Source organism: Chiloscyllium plagiosum, unplaced genomic scaffold, assembly GCF_037043375.1.
Source record: "Chiloscyllium plagiosum isolate Xiang-an unplaced genomic scaffold, Cpla_swu_hap1 HiC_scaffold_10, whole genome shotgun sequence".
Lineage (NCBI taxonomy): Eukaryota > Metazoa > Chordata > Chondrichthyes > Orectolobiformes > Hemiscylliidae > Chiloscyllium > Chiloscyllium plagiosum.
In genome coordinates, this window is record NW_028270148.1 from 98,625,470 (window position 1) to 98,644,564 (window position 19,095).

The 19,095-nt window shown below is 38.9% G+C and overlaps 1 protein-coding gene across 1 annotated transcript in view; it reads left to right on the forward strand.

Annotated features, from left to right (window-relative positions):
• usta (uronyl 2-sulfotransferase a) overlaps positions 1-19,095 on the forward strand; it is a 90,683-nt gene that overhangs the window by 65,563 nt on the left and 6,025 nt on the right. The window contains exon 7 of the mRNA XM_043696484.2: positions 1,500-1,657. Within this exon, the coding sequence (XP_043552419.1) occupies positions 1,500-1,657 (158 nt within the window). The remainder of the gene's footprint in view (positions 1-1,499; positions 1,658-19,095) is intronic.

Genomic DNA, 19,095 nt, shown 5'->3' on the forward strand with positions numbered 1-19,095 from the left:
AAGGGCAGATGATGTGGATCATTTGTTAATTTTAACTCTGGTAATGACAGATTTCTGACCAAAGGCATTAAAGAATATGGAGCAAACGTTCGCATATGAAGTTAAGTCACATGTCAACCATGATCTCACTTGGTGATAGAACAGGCTTGAGAGAGTGCATGACCAACTCTTGATCTGCTCAAAGTCAGCAGAATCTGAGGAGTTATAGAAATAACTGAAAATGTGTTGCTGGAAAAGCGCAGCAGGTCAGGCAGCATCCCAGGAACAGGAGAATCGATGTTTCGGGCATAAGCCCTTCTTCAGGGGAAATGATGTCATATTAGCTAGAGGAGCAGGTGGAGACCTAATGAAAATGATCGTAGAAATAACACATGTCAGGACATGGTGGAGAAGCAATCAGCAAAGCAAACAGAATGCTGAACAATTCCACTGGTACAGTACAAGTCTGCAGTCAGCTGAGGCTGTTCAATACTCTGGTCAGACAACACTCTGAATACTATTTGCTGCTGGTCACAGAGGCACAAAGACAATCTCCCAGCTCTGGTAAAGGTGCTGATGCTTTGTGTCGGGGGATTGAATTAAAGAGGAAAAGTTCAAAGACAGATGACTCTTTGCTCTTTCTAGGAGATGATATGGGAGTAGAAAAGTAAAAGTTGTTCCTGAGCTTGATTTCAAATTGAGTTTGGATTTAGGATATGACAAGAAACTGAGTAAAGGCAAGCTCAGGTCTGATGCCAGGAAACACTGAGTGATCAATAGCAACAATGAACTCTGGGTTAGTAAGTGGCACCAAAACCTGAATCATTCAAGAGGCTGGTAAATGTTGAATTGGAAGATGAGGAAATTTTAGATTACTTTAGAAGGTGGACTAAGAAAAACAGAATGTCCTCCATCTTCTGTTCTGATCTAAAATTTCTGTTTTGTCGTGAATTTCCTAGAAAACGGGGGGAAAAGTATTATCTTTTTGTTCATGCATGCAGTGTGGGTATCACTGGCTAGGTGAGTGTTTATTTCCAATTCCTAATTGACCTTGAGTAGGTGGTGGTGAACTCCTGCAGCCTTTGGGGTATAGGGACTGTTAGGGGCAGACTTCCAGGATTTTGATCAAGTGAAAGAATGATGATTTAATTCTAAGTCAAGATGGTTTATGGTTTAGAGAGAAGCTTGCAAGTGGTGAGTTTCTTGTTGCCCTTGGCCTTCAAGATGCTGGAGATCACAGGTTTAGAAGGTGCTGTTGGAGGATCCTCAGTCAGTTACTGCAGTATGTCCTGTAGTGCATTTTTTAACACTTTCATCATGTTGGTGACATTGGGCTACATAGCCTGACTAACTTTATTATCTATTTAATGCTAAATAATTATGATTTTCACAACAGATTTCCTCTGTATTACTTAGCCGTTACATGTTCAAGCTAAGAAAGTAACTAGATAGTAATCATAAATTGCAACTTTTAATGGTACGATTTGTACCTTGATTCAAACTTCTCACTTGTTTTGAAGGGACCCAGGGGAGTGGGCTCTGCAGAGAGCTAAAGAGAACCTGAATAGGAATTACCTGCTTGTGGGAATTCTAGAAGAATTGGAAGATGTGCTGCTTTTACTGGAACGACTTTTACCTCATTACTTCAAAGATGCTAGTGCTGTGTATCATAGTTCAGGTAATTTTGCCACTGTTTCTGTTTTGTAAAACCATTGGAGCATTATAATTACATCTTACACAATTGTTTATTTAAAAGTTGCAACTAATGCAGAACTAGTACCTGGTTTGATTTCTTCAAATTTAACAATTACTGACATTTTATCTGAGCTTTACTTGTCATTTACCTTAATTGGACTTCTCACTGATCTCCTAGAAAATCATGAATAAATTGTTGGCTTGTTTGTTGGGATGATTTTTGGTAAGAAAGATTATTACAGGCATAGCATGTTATATATACGTGGGAAGAAGTTAATATGAACTTAGATTAAAGTCATATGTATGTCATGGTAATGTGGTTAAGGAACAGAGGAAAAATGAAGCCATCTTTTCATATTGATGGTTCATTTTTTTCTTAAGGGGGGAGGTGTGAAGGTATAGGTGTTACTGTACCTTTAAGAGAGAGTGGAAGCTGGCCTAGAGAGAGAATGTGACGAAAAATTTTAAAATGTAACATTTGGTTGTGAAACAAATAGCTGGTGCTGCGTTGCAATGTTACATAACAAATTCGAATTCAGCCAATCAGTTTAAATTATGCCCCAAGATACCAAAATCCAATCAAATTTGAATTTTACTGTTTTGGATGACATCAAACCAATGAAATGGTCCAGTGTTTTGGGGTATATAAAATTGGACATTTTGAACAGTTAGCAAGAGTGGCAAAGAGCACCAACGAAAATATGGCCTGTAGATCCTCTCTCTGAAAGATACCTTTTAGAGTTGTGAAGCAGAAGACCAAAGAAAAGACCCAGGAAAGAAAAGACAAAGATACCAAGGGAAAAGCAACAACTGGCTGGTTTTAAAATTTGATTTTGATTTGTTAAACTTAATCGGGCTGGGGGGCATGTTTATCAGATCAGTATATTGTTATAGAATAAGACGTTGATAGATTGATCAGACAAAGGAGGATTGCAGTTGAGATAGTTGGTGTTTAACGTTCTTGTGTTTCTTGGAGTTAAAGAATAAATTATATTTTTTCTTTACATAGAAGGGTTTTTGTAGTTCTTTATCACTCATACTTTTAACAGATTACGAGGCGAGGTGAGCTTTTCTGTGGATCTGGTTCAAATTAGCAGAAGGGTTTATCCCATGTCGTAACAGTAACAACTGTGTGAGGTACCTGCATTAAATGGTTTTCAACACTGAAATGTTGGGCTATGTAAACTAACTTGCATTTGATGATCTGCATCCTAGGGTATGTAAGAAGTAGCTATAGAATAGTGATGCCTTGGTTGTAATCTTCCATAATTACTAGATTTGGAACAGTTATAGCAGATTGAGAAAGTGCATTATTACACAAGAAAGGAAGGAGACAGAAGGAAGCTTAAAGATCAGTTAATCTAAGATTTGTCATTGTGAAATGCTGTAATCCATTGTTAAAGTAGGAGTAGGACATTAGAAAGTTGTAGCATAGTAAAGCAAAACTAATACAATTTTATGAAAGAAAAACTGATAAATCCATTAATGCTGTTTGAGAATGTAAGAAGCAGATGGACAAAGAAGGAACCCATAGGTGTAGTGTATTTGGATTCTCAAAAGGTATTTATAGGAATCACATAAAAATGTTACGACACAAGATGAGAGTATTTGGTGTGAAGGTGATATATTAGAGTCATAGAGATGTACAGCACGGAAACAGACCCTTCGGTCCAACTCATCCACGCCGACCAGATATCCCAACCTAATCTAGTCCCCTTGCCAGGACCTGGCCCTTATCCCTCCAAACCCTTCCTATTCATATATCCATTCAGATGCCTTTTAAATGTTGCAATTGTACTAGCCTCCACTACTTTCTCTGGCAGCTCATTCCACACTCGCACCAACCTCTGTGTGGAAAAAGTTGCCCCTTAGGTCTCTTTTATATCTTTCCCCTCTCACCCTAAACCTATGCCGTCTAGTTCTGGAGTCCCCCACCCCAGGGAAAAGACTTTGTCTATTTACCCTATTCATGCCCTTATGATTTTATATATTTCTATAAGGTCACCCCTCAGCCACCGATGCTTCAGGGAAAACAGCCCCCAGTCTATTTAGCCTCTCCCTATAGCTCAAATCCTCCAACCCTGGCAACATCCTTGTAAATCTTTTCTGAATCCTTTCAAGTTTCACAACATCCTTCCGATAGGAAGGAGACGGGAATTGCATGCAATATTCCAAAAGTGGCCTAACCAATGTCCTGTACAGCCGCAACATGATCTCCCAACTACTGCACTCAATACTCTGACCAATAAAGAAAAGCATACTGAATGACGACTCTCACTATCCTTTCTACCTGCGACTCTACTTTCAAGGAGCTATGAACCTGCACTCCTTAGGATAAGGAGTGTATAAGTCCTGGGCATGTAAAGGAGATTAGCAAGCTAACAGGAAATAGTAAAAGAATAAATGGGTCATTTTTAAAAAATATTTTTATTGAAAAATAGATTTGTTGATGTTACAACAAATACAAAACAATACAATTCAAAACAGTAAAAAGAAAAAACAAAAAAAGTATAAATCTACATATAAAAAACCCAACTAAATACATAAATAACTAATAACTAACAGCTGACTAACAAATAATAATAGTACAGCTCAGTAAGACAAAACACTAGGTCTTGACTATCAAGAGCATTAGTTTACACATATTCACGTGTTCGCAGTTCCCCCTGTTTGGGTATTAGACCCGTAGAATGCAATCATTACGGCTATATAAAAGCCCTTATTAGTGTGGCAGACAGAAATGTGTCCAGGTAGTCCAAAAACAGCCGCCGTGTCTTATAAAAATTCTCAGTTTTATGGTGCACAATACTTGTAAGAAAATCCAAAGAGATACGCTCCATAACAACCTTATGCCAACGTGACAAACCCAGAGGATTTTCACACACCCAACCTAACAGAATATTCTTTCTTGCACAAAAAGGATGTTGAAAAGTTTTTTCTTATGCGCATTTACAGGCAGGCCAAGAAGAAGAGAAATCGGGTCTGTCTCCAACCTTGTCCCCAAGATCCTCTCTTTTGCACCTGTCACAGCGGTCCAGTTTGTTCGGAGCCTGCAGCAGGACCAGAGGCAATGAGTAAGAGTGCCCGTACTTGCTTTGCACTTGGGACATGTTGAAGATGCTCCTGGTTTAAATTTTGATAAACTATCTGGAGCCAAATTGACCCTGTCGGGAATCTTCAACTGTAAAGCATGGGTCCTATTGCAAAGCAAGATCTTTCTCACATTTTCCCAAATGTCTGCCCAATGCCCTAATCTAATGCCCAACTCTCGCCCACACCCTGTAAAGCTGTTTGATCTCATCCAAGGGGCGGCCCCCCCCCAACAGGCAATAAAGTGTGTTCTTAGTACGGAGCACCCTCATCTCCATGTCAGTTCTTTAGTGATCGGTTAAAAGTGTAGTCCTTTTTTGAATGAAATCCCTAATTTAAAAAAAAAGAAATCCCTGCTAAATAGTTCATATTTCCGAGCTAACTGGTCAAAATACATCATTGTGTCCCCCTCAAATAAATCACCCATGCAAGAGACACCCCTAGCTGCCCAAAGTTTAAATCCTGAATCCATCATCCCCAGTTGAAAACCCGGCATGCCAGTTATAGGTGTAAAAAAGATGTTTTGGCAATATTGCCTTCACTCTGCCGACTGCCTTCCATGCTTTAACAGTATTGATAACTATTGGGTTGTGGCAATATTCCTTAACTGTCCTCATTTTGTCCAGAAACAGCCAGCTAGTAAGGGGGCACCTTGCCTGAGAGGTTTCAGTATCTAACCATATTGAAAGTGGGCACCCACAAGCCCAGTCACACTCATAAGATAAAAGCCAGTTTGGTTGATGGTTTTTAATGTCTGGGTTATCCACTCCTCCTAGTCTGTGAGGCAATTGCAATTTAGCTAATTTATTAAGGGGCCATTTACGATGCCAGATAAAAGAGCTGATCTAACCGTTCAGTCTCCTGAATGTTTGCCTAGTGAAAATCAAGGGGAGCATTCGCATAGGGTACAATAGACAGGGGCGAATATTCATTTTAATGAGGGCTATCCAACCTAACCAAGAAACTGGAAGCACCTCCCATCTTTGGAAATGATGTTTGATTTTTGTCAAATAAATGAGCAAAATTAGCTTTAAACACCCGAAAAGGTGCCAAGGGATTTGGTGCATTGTATCAGATGAGGCACCAAAACTGGTGGGTTTGACAAAAAGATGAGGACATCATCTGAGTATAACGAAATCTCGTGTGATTTTGACTCCACTTCAGGAGCTGATATATTAGGATCCCTACGAATGGTGTCCACCAGCAGCTTGATTACTAATCTGCATCTAGAGAGATCACCAATCCCTCTACAGACTGTTGTTGACACGCTTGAATTACATTAAGTAACCTCCTAACATTATTGGAAGATCTGCGGCCCTTTATAAAGCCTGTCTGGTCCTCTTTAATAGTAGAAGACAATACAGTTCACAGCCTTAACGCACGAGTCTTCAAAAGGATTTTAAAATCAATGGGCCTATAAGAAGTACAGTCCTCTGGGGCTTTCCCTTTTTTAAGAATAAGAGAGATATTGGCCTTTATTAGAGAAGGCAGGAGGCGATCATCACTATATGAGTTGTTAAACATGTTGAGCATCTGGTCTGACAATATGCTTATAAGTTCCTTATAAAATTCACTGGGAGGTCAATCAGGACCAAAAGCCTTTCCACTCTGAAGCTGCTTCACGGACTCCTGCTCCTCTTACACTGATAAGGGGGCATTGAGAAAAGACTCTTGTTTGAAGGTTATACCCAGAAGCTCCAGATTCTTAAAAAAGATTCCATCCTAGCCTGACCATCCTCACAACTTTCAGACTGATATAATTCAGAGTAAAATCTCCAAAATGCCACATGCATCGTTTTAGCATTACACATTAGGTTTCTAGCAGCTTCCGTGATCGACATAATGGATTGAGGGGTACTCTTTTGCCTGGCAATATACACTAAGTAATTGCCTGATTTGTCTCCATGCTCAGCCCTTTTTTGGAAAAGTAAGCTCCTTCTTTGCTGTCTGCATGAGCATAGAGTTCAATGCGGACCGAAGCGCTGTGATCCTCTGTTGCTTATGTAACGAGGGTCTGTCAAAGTAAGCCTTCCTGGCTGCCTTCAACTGTGCTTCAAGCAGACATTGCTGCTAACCCTTCTGCTGCTTCCTACTGGCAGAGTAGGAAATAACTAATCCACTGGTATAAGCTTCGGCAGTTTCCCAAAGACGAGCTACTAGCCGAACCTGAATTAATGTCTAGGAACACCCCAAATTCTTTAGAGAAGTACTCTACAAACTTATTATCCTTAAGAATAAAGGGATCCATTCGCCAGTGTCACAGACCCCCTATAGCGTCCTTAATCTTAACCAAAGTACAATGGAGCATGATCAGAGATGGCAATATTACCAATCGTACAAGATGCCATCAAGTCCAGCGTTGCCACGGGTGTCAAAAAAAAATCAATTTTAGTGTGGCATCTGTGTGGATTGGAAAAAAAACATAAAATCCCTGCCTATAGGGTGTAAATGCCTCCAGACATCCTCCAACCCTAACTCCACACACAAATCCATTAATTGCTTGATTTATAAAGAAGGTATCGGGGAGGCCTTCAGGCAACCTGTCTACTGTGGGATCCAAAAGACAAATAAAATCTCCCCTTATGATGATATGCCAAGATTCAAGACTAATCAATTTAGAGAACACATGTACCAGAAATGTGAGGGGAAGGGCTGGGGACAATAGACATTTAAAATATCATATTCTTCCCCATTTATCATGAATTTAAGAATTACGAACCTCCTGTGTGTGTCTTTGACACACTCTAGTAACTTAAATGGGAGATTCCGCCTAACCAATATGGCCACTCCCCTACTCCTAGTATTAAAAGATGAAAAGTGAACCCAATCAAAGCTATTCCGCTGCAATTTCAAATCTTCCCTATCATCCAAGTGTGTCTCCTGCAATAAAGCAATATCCACCTTTTCCTTTCCAAGACTCGTGAGTCCCTTTTTCCTCTTAATTGGCAAGTGACTCCCCTTGATGTTCCAGGTACACCATTTAAACAAGTCTATCGCCATAACCTTCTGCAGTAACATTTAGACTCCAGAGAGGAAGAATTCAAATTACAAAATGCTGAGCCTTAATAAAAGAAAATCCACAGGACGTAAAAACAACACAAACTAAAACCACTACAGTTAACAAACCTACGCAACAATCAAAGACAATAGAAAGTGAGGACTGCAGATGTTGGAGATCAGAGTTGATTGTGGTGCTGGAAACACAGCAGATCAGCAGCATCTGAGGAGCAGAAGATCAATGTTTCGGGGAAAAGCATTAAAGGCACGGATAGCTTTAGGCTAAAGGAGAACCAGAGCAAACTTGTAAAAGGATTAATCATCATTGACTAATTGTGTTTATTTTATTTTCCAGTTCTGAGGAAGGGTCACTGGACCCGAAACATTAACTCTGCTTTTTCTCTACAGATGCTGCCAGACCTGCTGAGTTTTTCCCGCAATTTCTGACTTTGATCGTAATTGTGTTTAGGATGAATTAGCAGAAAAGGCTGATCATTGGAATGCCACTGGTCTGGTAGTCCGAGATCCAGGCTAATACACTGGGGGTAATGGGTTTAAATCCCAGCAAAAAGGCAGCTGGTGAAATTTAAATTAATAATAAAACATGGACTTGGACTTGAAAGCTAGTCTCAGTAATGGTGTCCATGAAACTACCATTGATGGTTGTAAAAACCCAACTGGTTCATTACTGTTGTTTATCAAAGTCAATCTTCCATCCTTACCTGATTTGGCTTGCATGTGACTCCAGTCCCACAGCAATATGGTTGGCTCTTAACCACTCTCTGAAATGATGTGGCAAGCCATTCAGTTGATGGGCAACAATGCTGGTCTTGCTAATAACACCCACATGCTGTATACTGCAAGGTAAATATTTTTGAACAGAATCCAAGTCCATACCTTTTGTGAGAACTTTATTTCTGTTAACAACACTCTGTGTAAAATAAGCATCACTGATTTATGCAATCAATTCACATCCAGTTAGCCATTAATTAATATCAATCACCTGTTACCTAATTCTATGAAGTCACAGGCATCCCTTTAGACTACATTAGATGATAAGATTACCTCTTTATTCCCTTTTTAGTTTCAAATGAATCAATATATATATAAAAAACAAACAAAATAAAGTCAACAAAGGAACACTTTATTTCACAAATGTACAACAGATTGTAAGAGCTTGTTTATACATTTGAAACATTCAGCCTGTCGGATTTTTTCCACATGTTTCTCCATAAACCATCTAGTCAAATACCAGTCCCTTTGCACGTCAACATTTCTATTTTCTCAGAACTTTTACAAGAATTTATGTATTCTGCTGAAATAGCCATTTGTGGCAAAGGATTCTAAATACTAACCAGCCATTTAATTCTTTTTTCATATTTCCGGTTTACCAAGGCACAAGGGAAAACCTCTGAGCAGTGGAGGCGATGCAGAGAAGGGCCACAAGGCTGATCCCTGGTGTCAGAGGACTAAGTTGTAAGGAAACATTAGAAACCTTGGACCCTTTAGTATTTGAAAGTAGGTAAATGTGAGGATAAGTTATCTAAACATAGGAGACATCAAGTGCAATAGAAAGTGTTGGTCCTGACCACTTTCACCACGACTCGAGAATAAAAGGACTCTGGTACAATTGATAAAAGGACGAATATCAAAATCACTTTGCATGTATAGAGATTTGAAATGGTTTGTGGCAGTTCAAGTGGCAATGGAAGTTCAAGAGCTGGTCAGGCTGTACTTAGATGTTGAGGTGGAATGAAATGTAGGATATTTCGGAAGCACGATGTAGATTGAACAATGGTCTCACTTGGTAATTAATCTTTCTCAGCACAGTTGGCAAGAACTTGTATTCATACACGATACTCCTTTCACAAGCTCAGACTTGAAAATGTTTGACAAATCATTAAGTTTTTTTTTAGAAAGGTAGTCAATGCCTTTATGTGGACCAACATGGCAGTCAGTTTGCAAGGTGAGGTAAAGGACCAGTTAATCAGTCTGGTTTTTGAGTGAGGAATGAGTATCAATCAAGACTTTCTTTGCAAAATGCTTTTGGCATCTCCAATAATTCCATAATCCCTCAGTATTGCATAGAAATGTCACCCAGATTATATACTGCAACTAAACCACAGTTGTCTTACTCAAAAGACATAAGTACGAGAAATTAGAGTTGGTCTTTATGCAATAGTGGGAGCATCAAAACGCCATCACTATGGCATCCATACATTGTTTTCCATGCCCCAACATGTAATCCTTTGCAACTAGCAGGCTCTTGAGCAGTCTGGTCACTTTGTGTGCCTATTAAGTGTGGGATCTTCCAAATATTATAATAGAATGCACAGGAAAAGGACTTTATGGAAGGGTGGAATTGAGAAATATGTCTAAATCCTGCTGTCAGTGTAATGACAGTCCAGAGCTAGTCTATACGACTTCAAATCACTGAAATTGTTGTCACAAACATTTTGGTGCTTGTGTACATACCATATTTGTATGCTAACTGGAATATTACATTCCATTAAGAATCATCATTGCTGTCTTCACACAATGTGAATTTCACCATAATAAATACATGTTAGAATTTAGGCATATTACCAACAGAAAGCAAATCCAGTAGTTTGGACATTCAAAGAGACTGCTTTCAGTGCTTGCCTGTTATTTGATTTCATGGATTTAGAGCAGAAGAGTTGTTACAGATATGAACTGACACCAAAAGCAGACTATTTGTATCAGTTATTACATTATCCATTGTATCTGTACAAACCTAAGAATCGCTGCCAAGCAGTGGTTGCACACTTTCTTGACAAACCCAGGTTTAGATAGATAAACAATTACAAACTGTCTGCTTGAGAAAAACCTGCAGAAAGCCATTAATAAAACAGTGAAGCTGCTGGTAGCTTTCAAAATAACTATGTTCTTTCCTTTCATGTCTCCATGTTTTTTGGTTTAGTGTTCACAATGTAAGATAATGGAGACTCTATAATGGTGCAGAACACTATAATAGATCACCAAGATCACTATGCTAGAACATACTGATCACTACAAGAGATCAAGTAGGAACAAAGCCCTACAGTAGAGGCTGTGGTTTACTGGAAAATGACCCCACAGATCACCAGAGAAGAACACACAGATCACTTGATCAGAGGTCTGTAACAGAGAGCACTAATCACCACAATAACAGTTCACAATAGCCTGATGGAACAACACAGCTATAACATAGCTCAGTTTGCTGAGAATGTTGAGATAGTTGGAGCAAAGACCTATCACAAAATATACAGATTACAATTATTAGCCTATAGATCACTGGAACAGAGAATACATCATTAAAATTTTATATTGGGTGGTGTAGAGATTTTCAAAATTAGTGAATGATTATGAAATCATGTTGAGTGGATCACTAAGAAGGGGATGTGGACTCAGGTCTTAGATTTTCACCCTTTTGTTTAGTCTAAGTAGCGTTTTAGAACATGGAATATTACATGGACATAAATTATAGTTTAAAAAGGAATTAGATGTAAAATGAAGTATAAAGAAGAATGTTAGACGTTAAGGAATTGCACTAATGTAGATAGCTTCATTTGAAAGGTCAAGACAAAATGTAAGTGTGGTGAACTAAATTGCCTCGTGTAATTCCTACAAATTTTTAAAAATTATTACCTGCCTCTGGAACAACAACTTAAAACTTTTGTCAATAAAACGCATCAAGGTGGGTAAATCAGGCAGAAATCGTAGAGCCAAAGGTGGAGACATTAGGACAGGTATACAAAACTGAATGAGGAGAGTCTTGTTGAAGGGGTTTAGGAAGGGATTGACAGAGCTTGGGGCATTAGACTGCTAAAGACACAGCTGTCAATGGTGTCTTGAAGGAAATGGAATAATGTAAGTTGCCAATCGGCTCAAACAGCTTTTAAACTGAAACTGACTGTGAAACTCTTAATGAGAACTGGGAAAACTTTTTGGGCTACTATCATTGTAGACAGTTATTACACTGTTATTTAATATGTACCTTTGTGGTAAAGAAAAAGGAAATAACTTTTGGTACAAATTGAAATGGATAACCTGTAGGTTCCCTCTGTATTTGAAATTTCCACCTACATTCACTTCAGCACTTTAACTTATTGTATGACCATTCGTGTTATACATAGGTTGGAATTTTAGAATCTTACAGAACAAGAACCTATTTGGCTCATTTCACTTGTTGGTTTTTAGAGGGAGCTATCCACTTTAGTCCCATGCTCAACGTTTTGCCTATAATCAAAGAGGGGGTTGCCTGTTGAAAGTCTGTTGCTTTTTGAACATTCCGAAGGAATCGGATTCTAATACCCTTTCAAGAAGTTTATTCAAGCTGTTAACAAGCCTCTGTGAAAAATAATTTTTGTTTCAAGGTGGATTGAAAGGTTTTAATCAGAGCTTCCGCTATAGATGCCCTAGTTACACTTGGCAACCTAGAATACATTCTACATGGACCTGTTGAATTATTAACTGAATGATGCTAACCTACTTAATACCTCTGTTTATTTTTATCCCATGCAATAGTTCCATTCTCTCGTCCTTTACTATGACATTAACTTTATCAACTTTTGTGCAGAGATGCAAAATACTCATTTAGTTGTCATCTGCCTTCACAAGATGATTTCCTCTTTCAGTTCCAACCTCTCTTTTACTTTTAATGTATTTACAAAATAGGTTTTCTTTTATGTTGTTTATTACTATTTTCTCAGTACCTCTCTTCGCCCTTCATATATCCTTTTTCTGTATCCTTGGTTGTTTTCTGTTGCTGACATTTGTCATAAAATGTTTTGTTTTATTTTAACTGTTATTTCCTTTCTTACCAGGGAGCTCTAGCTCTAGTTCCACTACCTTTCCTCTTTATATGAGTATGTTTGGTTTGTACACATCTGTCTGAGGTGAAGATATGACATTTCTCATTTATGCTCTTCTTGGTCATTTATTGTTTTTAGTGTGTTGTGTTGTATCTACTCAAGTTGGAGATTTTCAGCTTTGATTTTTTTTTCCAGTCCTTCCTAGTACTTAGGTTTTATACAAGTGAAACACTCTGCTCATCCTTTTAAATCCCTGGGAATAAACTGACTGTTGTTGCTTCCTTATTGGGCTTGAAACACTTTGATTAATAAAGTTCAACTATGCAATTTTAGGAATTGTTTTATCCTTCTGGCCTTTTATTCATTTTTTTCTGTGTACCAGCTGGAGCTTTTGGATAGTTAATCCTTTCACATTTGCTACTGGATCACTTCTTATTGCCGCCTTCTACTACATTTTTTTTACCCCTAATGACTGCTTTCCTTTGCATGTCATTTTTTATTTTTTTCCTCTGTTATTCCTCCCTTTTCTTTGCCACTGTGCCACGTTCAGTAAATCCTATGTTGCCGTGTGTTTCTGCAGGTGGTATATTGTTTCTTACCCATAGTGTTGCTATGATTTTCACCTAATATTCAGATGTTTCAATGACCTTGGCTCTCCCTATCTTCATACCTTCCTACAGAACTATGTGCATGCAGTTTTGGCTTCTTCTGCACACATTATTTTCATTGCCCAACCATTGACAGCAAACCTTAAGTACTGGAAGTTATTCCCTAAATCCCTTAATTTCTTTTGATTAAAGTGCTCCTTTATCAAGATTTTGCTTAATTGTACTCTTGTGTGGCACTGTCCATTTTTGTTTGATTAACCTTCTGCACAGCATCATATGATTGCATCATGTTAAAGGTACTACATAAATGTAAGTATTTGTATCATGGATGTGGTTGTCGCCCTCCTGGGATTTGTTTGAAAGTTGGTTCATGTTCACCCTACACGGACTGCTATAGTGGTGCTTTTTACCAAGTCATGTTTTGGTTTCTTCAATGACCCCCCCCCCATACCTCATTATGTCCCAGCTGACAACCCATGTCAAGCTTCTTCCATAGTTTGCCCTATCTAATGACTCCACAAGGCTGGGATCACTCTTTCTTTCTTATTCTACTGGAAAAGCACAGCAGGTCAGGCATCATCCAAGAAGCAGGATAATCGACGTTTCATCCTGATTGAAGGGCTTATGCCCGAAATGTCGATTCTCCTGCTCCTCGGATGCTGTCTGACCTGCTATGCTTTTCCAGCACCACACTCTCGACTCTGATCTCCAGCATCTGCAGACTTCACTTTCTCCTTTCTTATTCTGGATTAGTGGTTCTGGAAGAGCACAGCAGTTCAGGCAGCATCCGAGGAGCAGTACTCAGATGCTGCCTGAACTGCTGTGCTCTTCCAGCAACACTAATCCAGAATCTGGTTTCCAGCATCTGCAGTCATTGTTTTTACCTAGTTTTTTCTCCTTTCTTACTCTACTGTCAACCACCTTTTCAAGCCTCTCTCTCCTACCCTGATCAACAACTAAAAAGATATCATTGAGATTTTTTTCCCAAAATAAAATAATCCACACAGTTGTCTATTCTGCTTACCTGTCCCTTGTCCAAGTTAAACCCCTCTGTCATTACTTTCAATTTCAGTTCCCCACATACACCGTTTGACCTCATTTTGTCAACGGACCCCATTACATGCTCACTTGGTACCACTGCAACTAACTAACCAATCAACTTCCTTTTCTCATCCCCCTTTTGTAGTGTCCCACACTTTTCAACATACCATTATCATTCTTGCAGTAAAAGCTGCCTTAGACTCTTCTGTTCCTACAAACTAGTGCTTCATTTCCTGCCTCTCTTTCCTCCCCAAAGTCCTTAAACTCATGATCTCCCAGGATCACATGTATCATTTCTGCAATTCCCACTTTTGAATTCCTTCCATCACATTTCAATTCTCTGCATTGCTGAAATATTTCAACCCAAAACATTATCCTTTCTTTTCCTCTCTGCATCTTTTAATACCATCCTCTTATAATTCATTGTTCAGTTCATGGATCTGTCCTTCCATAGATCCACTCTAGAATCCAATTAAAAGCCAAAGGATTTCCTATAATAATCTGAAGAATCCCTCCAAGATCCCTTTTTATTCATTCTCAGAATGTGGGTCTTACTGGTTTATTGTACATCCATTATAACCTGCAAGAAGCTGATAGAGTTACCTCCTTGAACCCCTATCGTATGCTTAGTTGGATAAGGTCCACCAAAGTACCGTTAGATTAGGAGATCCAGGATTTTAACCCAGTGATGGGGGGGCAATGATATATTTGTAAATCAGTGTGTGGCCTGGGATGATGGTGTACCCTTGTATCTGCTATCCCTGTCCTTCAAGGTGCGCAAGAGTTTGAAACCAAGCTTACTGAGTTGCAGCTCTGCATCTGTGTGCCAGTTGTGGAGGGAATGAAATTTTAAGGTAGTAGATAAGGTGCCAATTGAGCCTTTTGAGTGTTGGAGTAGCAATTACCAATCATTGAGACATATAGAGAGTATTCTATCCCACTCGTGACTTAAGACACGTAGGTGACAGAAACACTTTGTGGAATCAGAAGGAGCCACTATAACAACAGTTCTTCAGCACTGACACTTCCTTGAATTCACATTGGATTGGCAATTCATTTAACTTTCAGGTTAGTTGTAACCACCAGGATGTTGATGGTAGAATATCAAATTGAATGCAAGCAGGAATTTTGTTGGAGATGACCATTGGACTTGGTGTAAGTACTAGATACAAGTTAGCAACCCAGATTTTGGGTGTTTTCCAGGTTTTCTTGTATGTCGGAATAAACTAAATCATTATCTGAGGTACTGCAAATGGAGCAATCATATGTAAACATTCCCCATCCTGACTTTATAATGAAAGGAAAATCATTGATAGAATGGACCCAGAGTTTAAAAGCTTGGTCTCCAACAACCACAGCCACCTTCATTTATGTTAGGTATTATTCTGGCCATTGGAGAACTTTCCCCCAATTTTTATTTACTTCCATTTTACTCAGTCTCCATAGTGCCAAACTCAGTCAAATGCTATGTTGATGTCTGGGCCAGTCATTTGCACCTCACCTCTAGAATTCAACTTTTTCACCATGTTTGGAACAATGTTTTAAGCAAATGAGAATGTGCAAACTCCACACAGAGTCACCTGAGGCGGGAATTGAACCCGTCAAATCTTAAACCTGAAGTCAAATTGACCATCAGTGAGCAGGTTATTGGTGGGTACGCTACCCCTTGATAGAAATGCCAATGACCATCATTTTGCTGTTAATTGCGAATAAACTAATGGAGCAGTATTTGATAGATAAGATTTGCTTTGCTTTTTGTAGATGAGACATCCGTGTGCAATTTTTCACATGTGAATGCTAGTGTTTATAGTTGGAAAAGCTTGACGAGAGTTTGCTATTTATGGAGCAATTCACTAAAGCTGGAACATTGTCTGAGTCCATTGTATTCCACAGTACTTTCAAGTACTTCTATTGTATGTATACACTCAGTGGTTTGATTATCATATGGAATGAATTGATTTAGCTGAAGACTAGCACCAGCAATGCCAAGAACCTGAGAAGACAGCAAGCTGAATCATCCAGTTGGCTCTTCCATCTGAAGTTTATCATAAATGCCTCTGCCTTGACTTTTGAATTGTGTACAAGGTTGTGTTATTATTGAGGATGTTCAGGGAGTGTGCTTCCATCAGTTGTTTAAATATTCTTTGCTGTGACAGGACTGTACAATTTGATCTGATCTGTTCGTTGTGGCTCAGTTCATTTGATTGCATGTTGTTTCCACAGTTAGCATTAGTATATTACTATTTTATAGCTTCTCTAGGTTGGCACTTCATTTTCAAGTATTCTGGTTGCACACTCGGCAATGCTTTTCTGCACTCCTCATTGAACTATGCTTGATGGTAGTCGAAGAGAGGGGATATGCAGAATCACTAGGTTACAGGTTCAGTAGGATATATATTTTTGTTGCTGCTTTTTAATCCAATATATGTACATTGACCTGCTAGTTCTGTTCTTAATCTGTCCTATTCAATACGATGGTATCTTCCAATACTAGGATAAGCTCCATTGAAAATATCACATCTTGTCTTCATTAGGAATTTGTTGGTTTTGTCTACCAGTACTGCATTTGCACCTGATAGAGGTTGGTCAGTAGGATAAGATCCAAGTACAGTTTTCCCTGTGGTTTTCTGAGCATTTTTCTTCTATGCTTCAGGACCTGGCCAACTTAGTAATGACGCTACTGAGGCACTCTTAGTGATGGATGTTTAAATCCCCACCCAGAATGTATTCAGTACTACTTCCATGGCGTATTTAACATGAAGGAGTATTGATTCATCAACTGGGAGAAGACATTAGGTGGTAACCAACAACAGATTTCCTTCCTAATGTTGTTCATGATGCCTTGAGATCTCACATTGATTGGAATGAACATGGAGGACACTCAAAGCCACTTCCTTCTGACTGTAGTGATGACTGGTGGGCAGGATATATCCAGGGATGATTATGGAGGAATCTGGCATGTTGGCTGAAATGTTGAAGTATTGTTGATGAGTATAGGTATTCTGTCTCAAATACAGCCATCTGAAAACTGGAGATGTTCCAAAATGGACATTTTGTAAGCTGTCATGCATGAATTTTAATTCATTCTGAGCAAAATAACTTGCTGGCTTGCAATGTGCTGCATTGATGTAGTAGCACACAGACTATTTATTGGCTTTATGTTAAGTTTTTCCCCATGCAGTAAGTGGTCTAAGCAACATTTGATACACCTGACCCAGTTATTTTAGAACTGCAGCCTAGCCGCAAGAGCTAATAAAATGGATAAGTCTTGGTAGTGATGATACTATAATATACCAATGAAGTTACAGCAATTGTGTCAAAAAGACCAGTTTAACACCTATGGGTAATCATGTAAGGGAAACACACTTTATCATCTGTAACCAAGAAATGGCCATGACTGTTGTCAGGCTGTTGTCTGATTAGTCTGTAGGACAGCTCTCCAAAGAACTTTTAAACTTTTGATTAAGTTGAATGTGCCTTTGTCATGTTCCAGTAGTAGATACCAAGGGTCCAACTGACTTTATTGTTGATGTTATTATTTATTAGTGATTAGTGGTTTTAAACATCATAACTGGCTTGCTAGGCCATTTCAGAGGGCGGTCCACCCCATTGCTGGAGTTATGCATTGGCCAAATCCAGATATGGGCAGCAGATTTCCATCCCGAAACGTCAAAATTGAAATGGTGTTTTCTTTCAATAATCCTGTAACTCTATAGTCTTTTACTTTCTAGGTTAAATTAATCAGCTAAATTCAAGTTCTCAACTTCTAAAATGGAATCCTGGATTGCTCATTTGTATCTCTAGATTGCTAGCCCACTTTATATTCTGTGAAACTGAAATTTATCCCTTAATGGACAATCTACAGACCCAGGGTTAGCTTTCACGTGTATAGTGACAGTACCTCCCACTACACCTCTTAAATATCTCCATTGGTTTTTGTGCAGTCTGGCTGCTTATTCCAAGATCCACTCTCTGAAGATTAACGTTTTTCTCCAACTAAATATTAACAAGACCAAAGTTGCTGCCTTTAATTTCCACCATTTTTGTCCCCTTGCCACTGACTCCATTCCCTTGTCTGATCACTGATGCAGATTGTTGGCAAATTTCATGTCCCTTTTGACCTTAAGTTGAATTTCTAACTCCATAACCCCTCCAAGGCAAAGACTAATGACATCAACCTCTGTAACATTGCCTATCTCTACCTCTGTGTTAATTCATCTTTCACAATCTCCAACCGGACTGTCAGCTTTATGATCGAAGGGCCGATAGCTTTTATTCTTAAAGTAGACAGAATAAAGCCACAAGATTCCATAGTTTTGAAGAAGGTAAACTTTACTATACAACATCAGAAAAGTAATATAATATATAGTATATGTACAAATTATGTTATATCACCCCAAATTAACATATGGTTCATATGGGTAACAGACTGGGATAAAACACTCCTTAGCACACTTCATAGATAATATGTGATCAAGACAGATCCATGAATTTCTCAGAATTTCATTTAACTTCACAAAGGATTGCAATTCTTCACTTTGGCTCCTCTGGCTTTGAAAGCCATACACTAGCTGCTTCAACAGCTGCTCCCATTCTGGTTGATTACCCTCCTTTTCTAGGTCAACACATCCCAAGACTCCAAAACTGCACTCCATTACTCATCCATAAGTACAACACTAGTTCTTCATTGACAGTGAGCCACATTTAGCCAGTTCTGTCCCTGCATGTTTTCCTAAGTTCCAATCATGCTCAGTTAGATAAATAGTGCTTTTAAGATTTTCATCCCCCACTTTATTGAAGTCTTAATGCATGCAGGCTTCCTCAAGCCTTTCACGGTTTCCCCAACAGAACCAGTGGCCTTTCCACTTTCT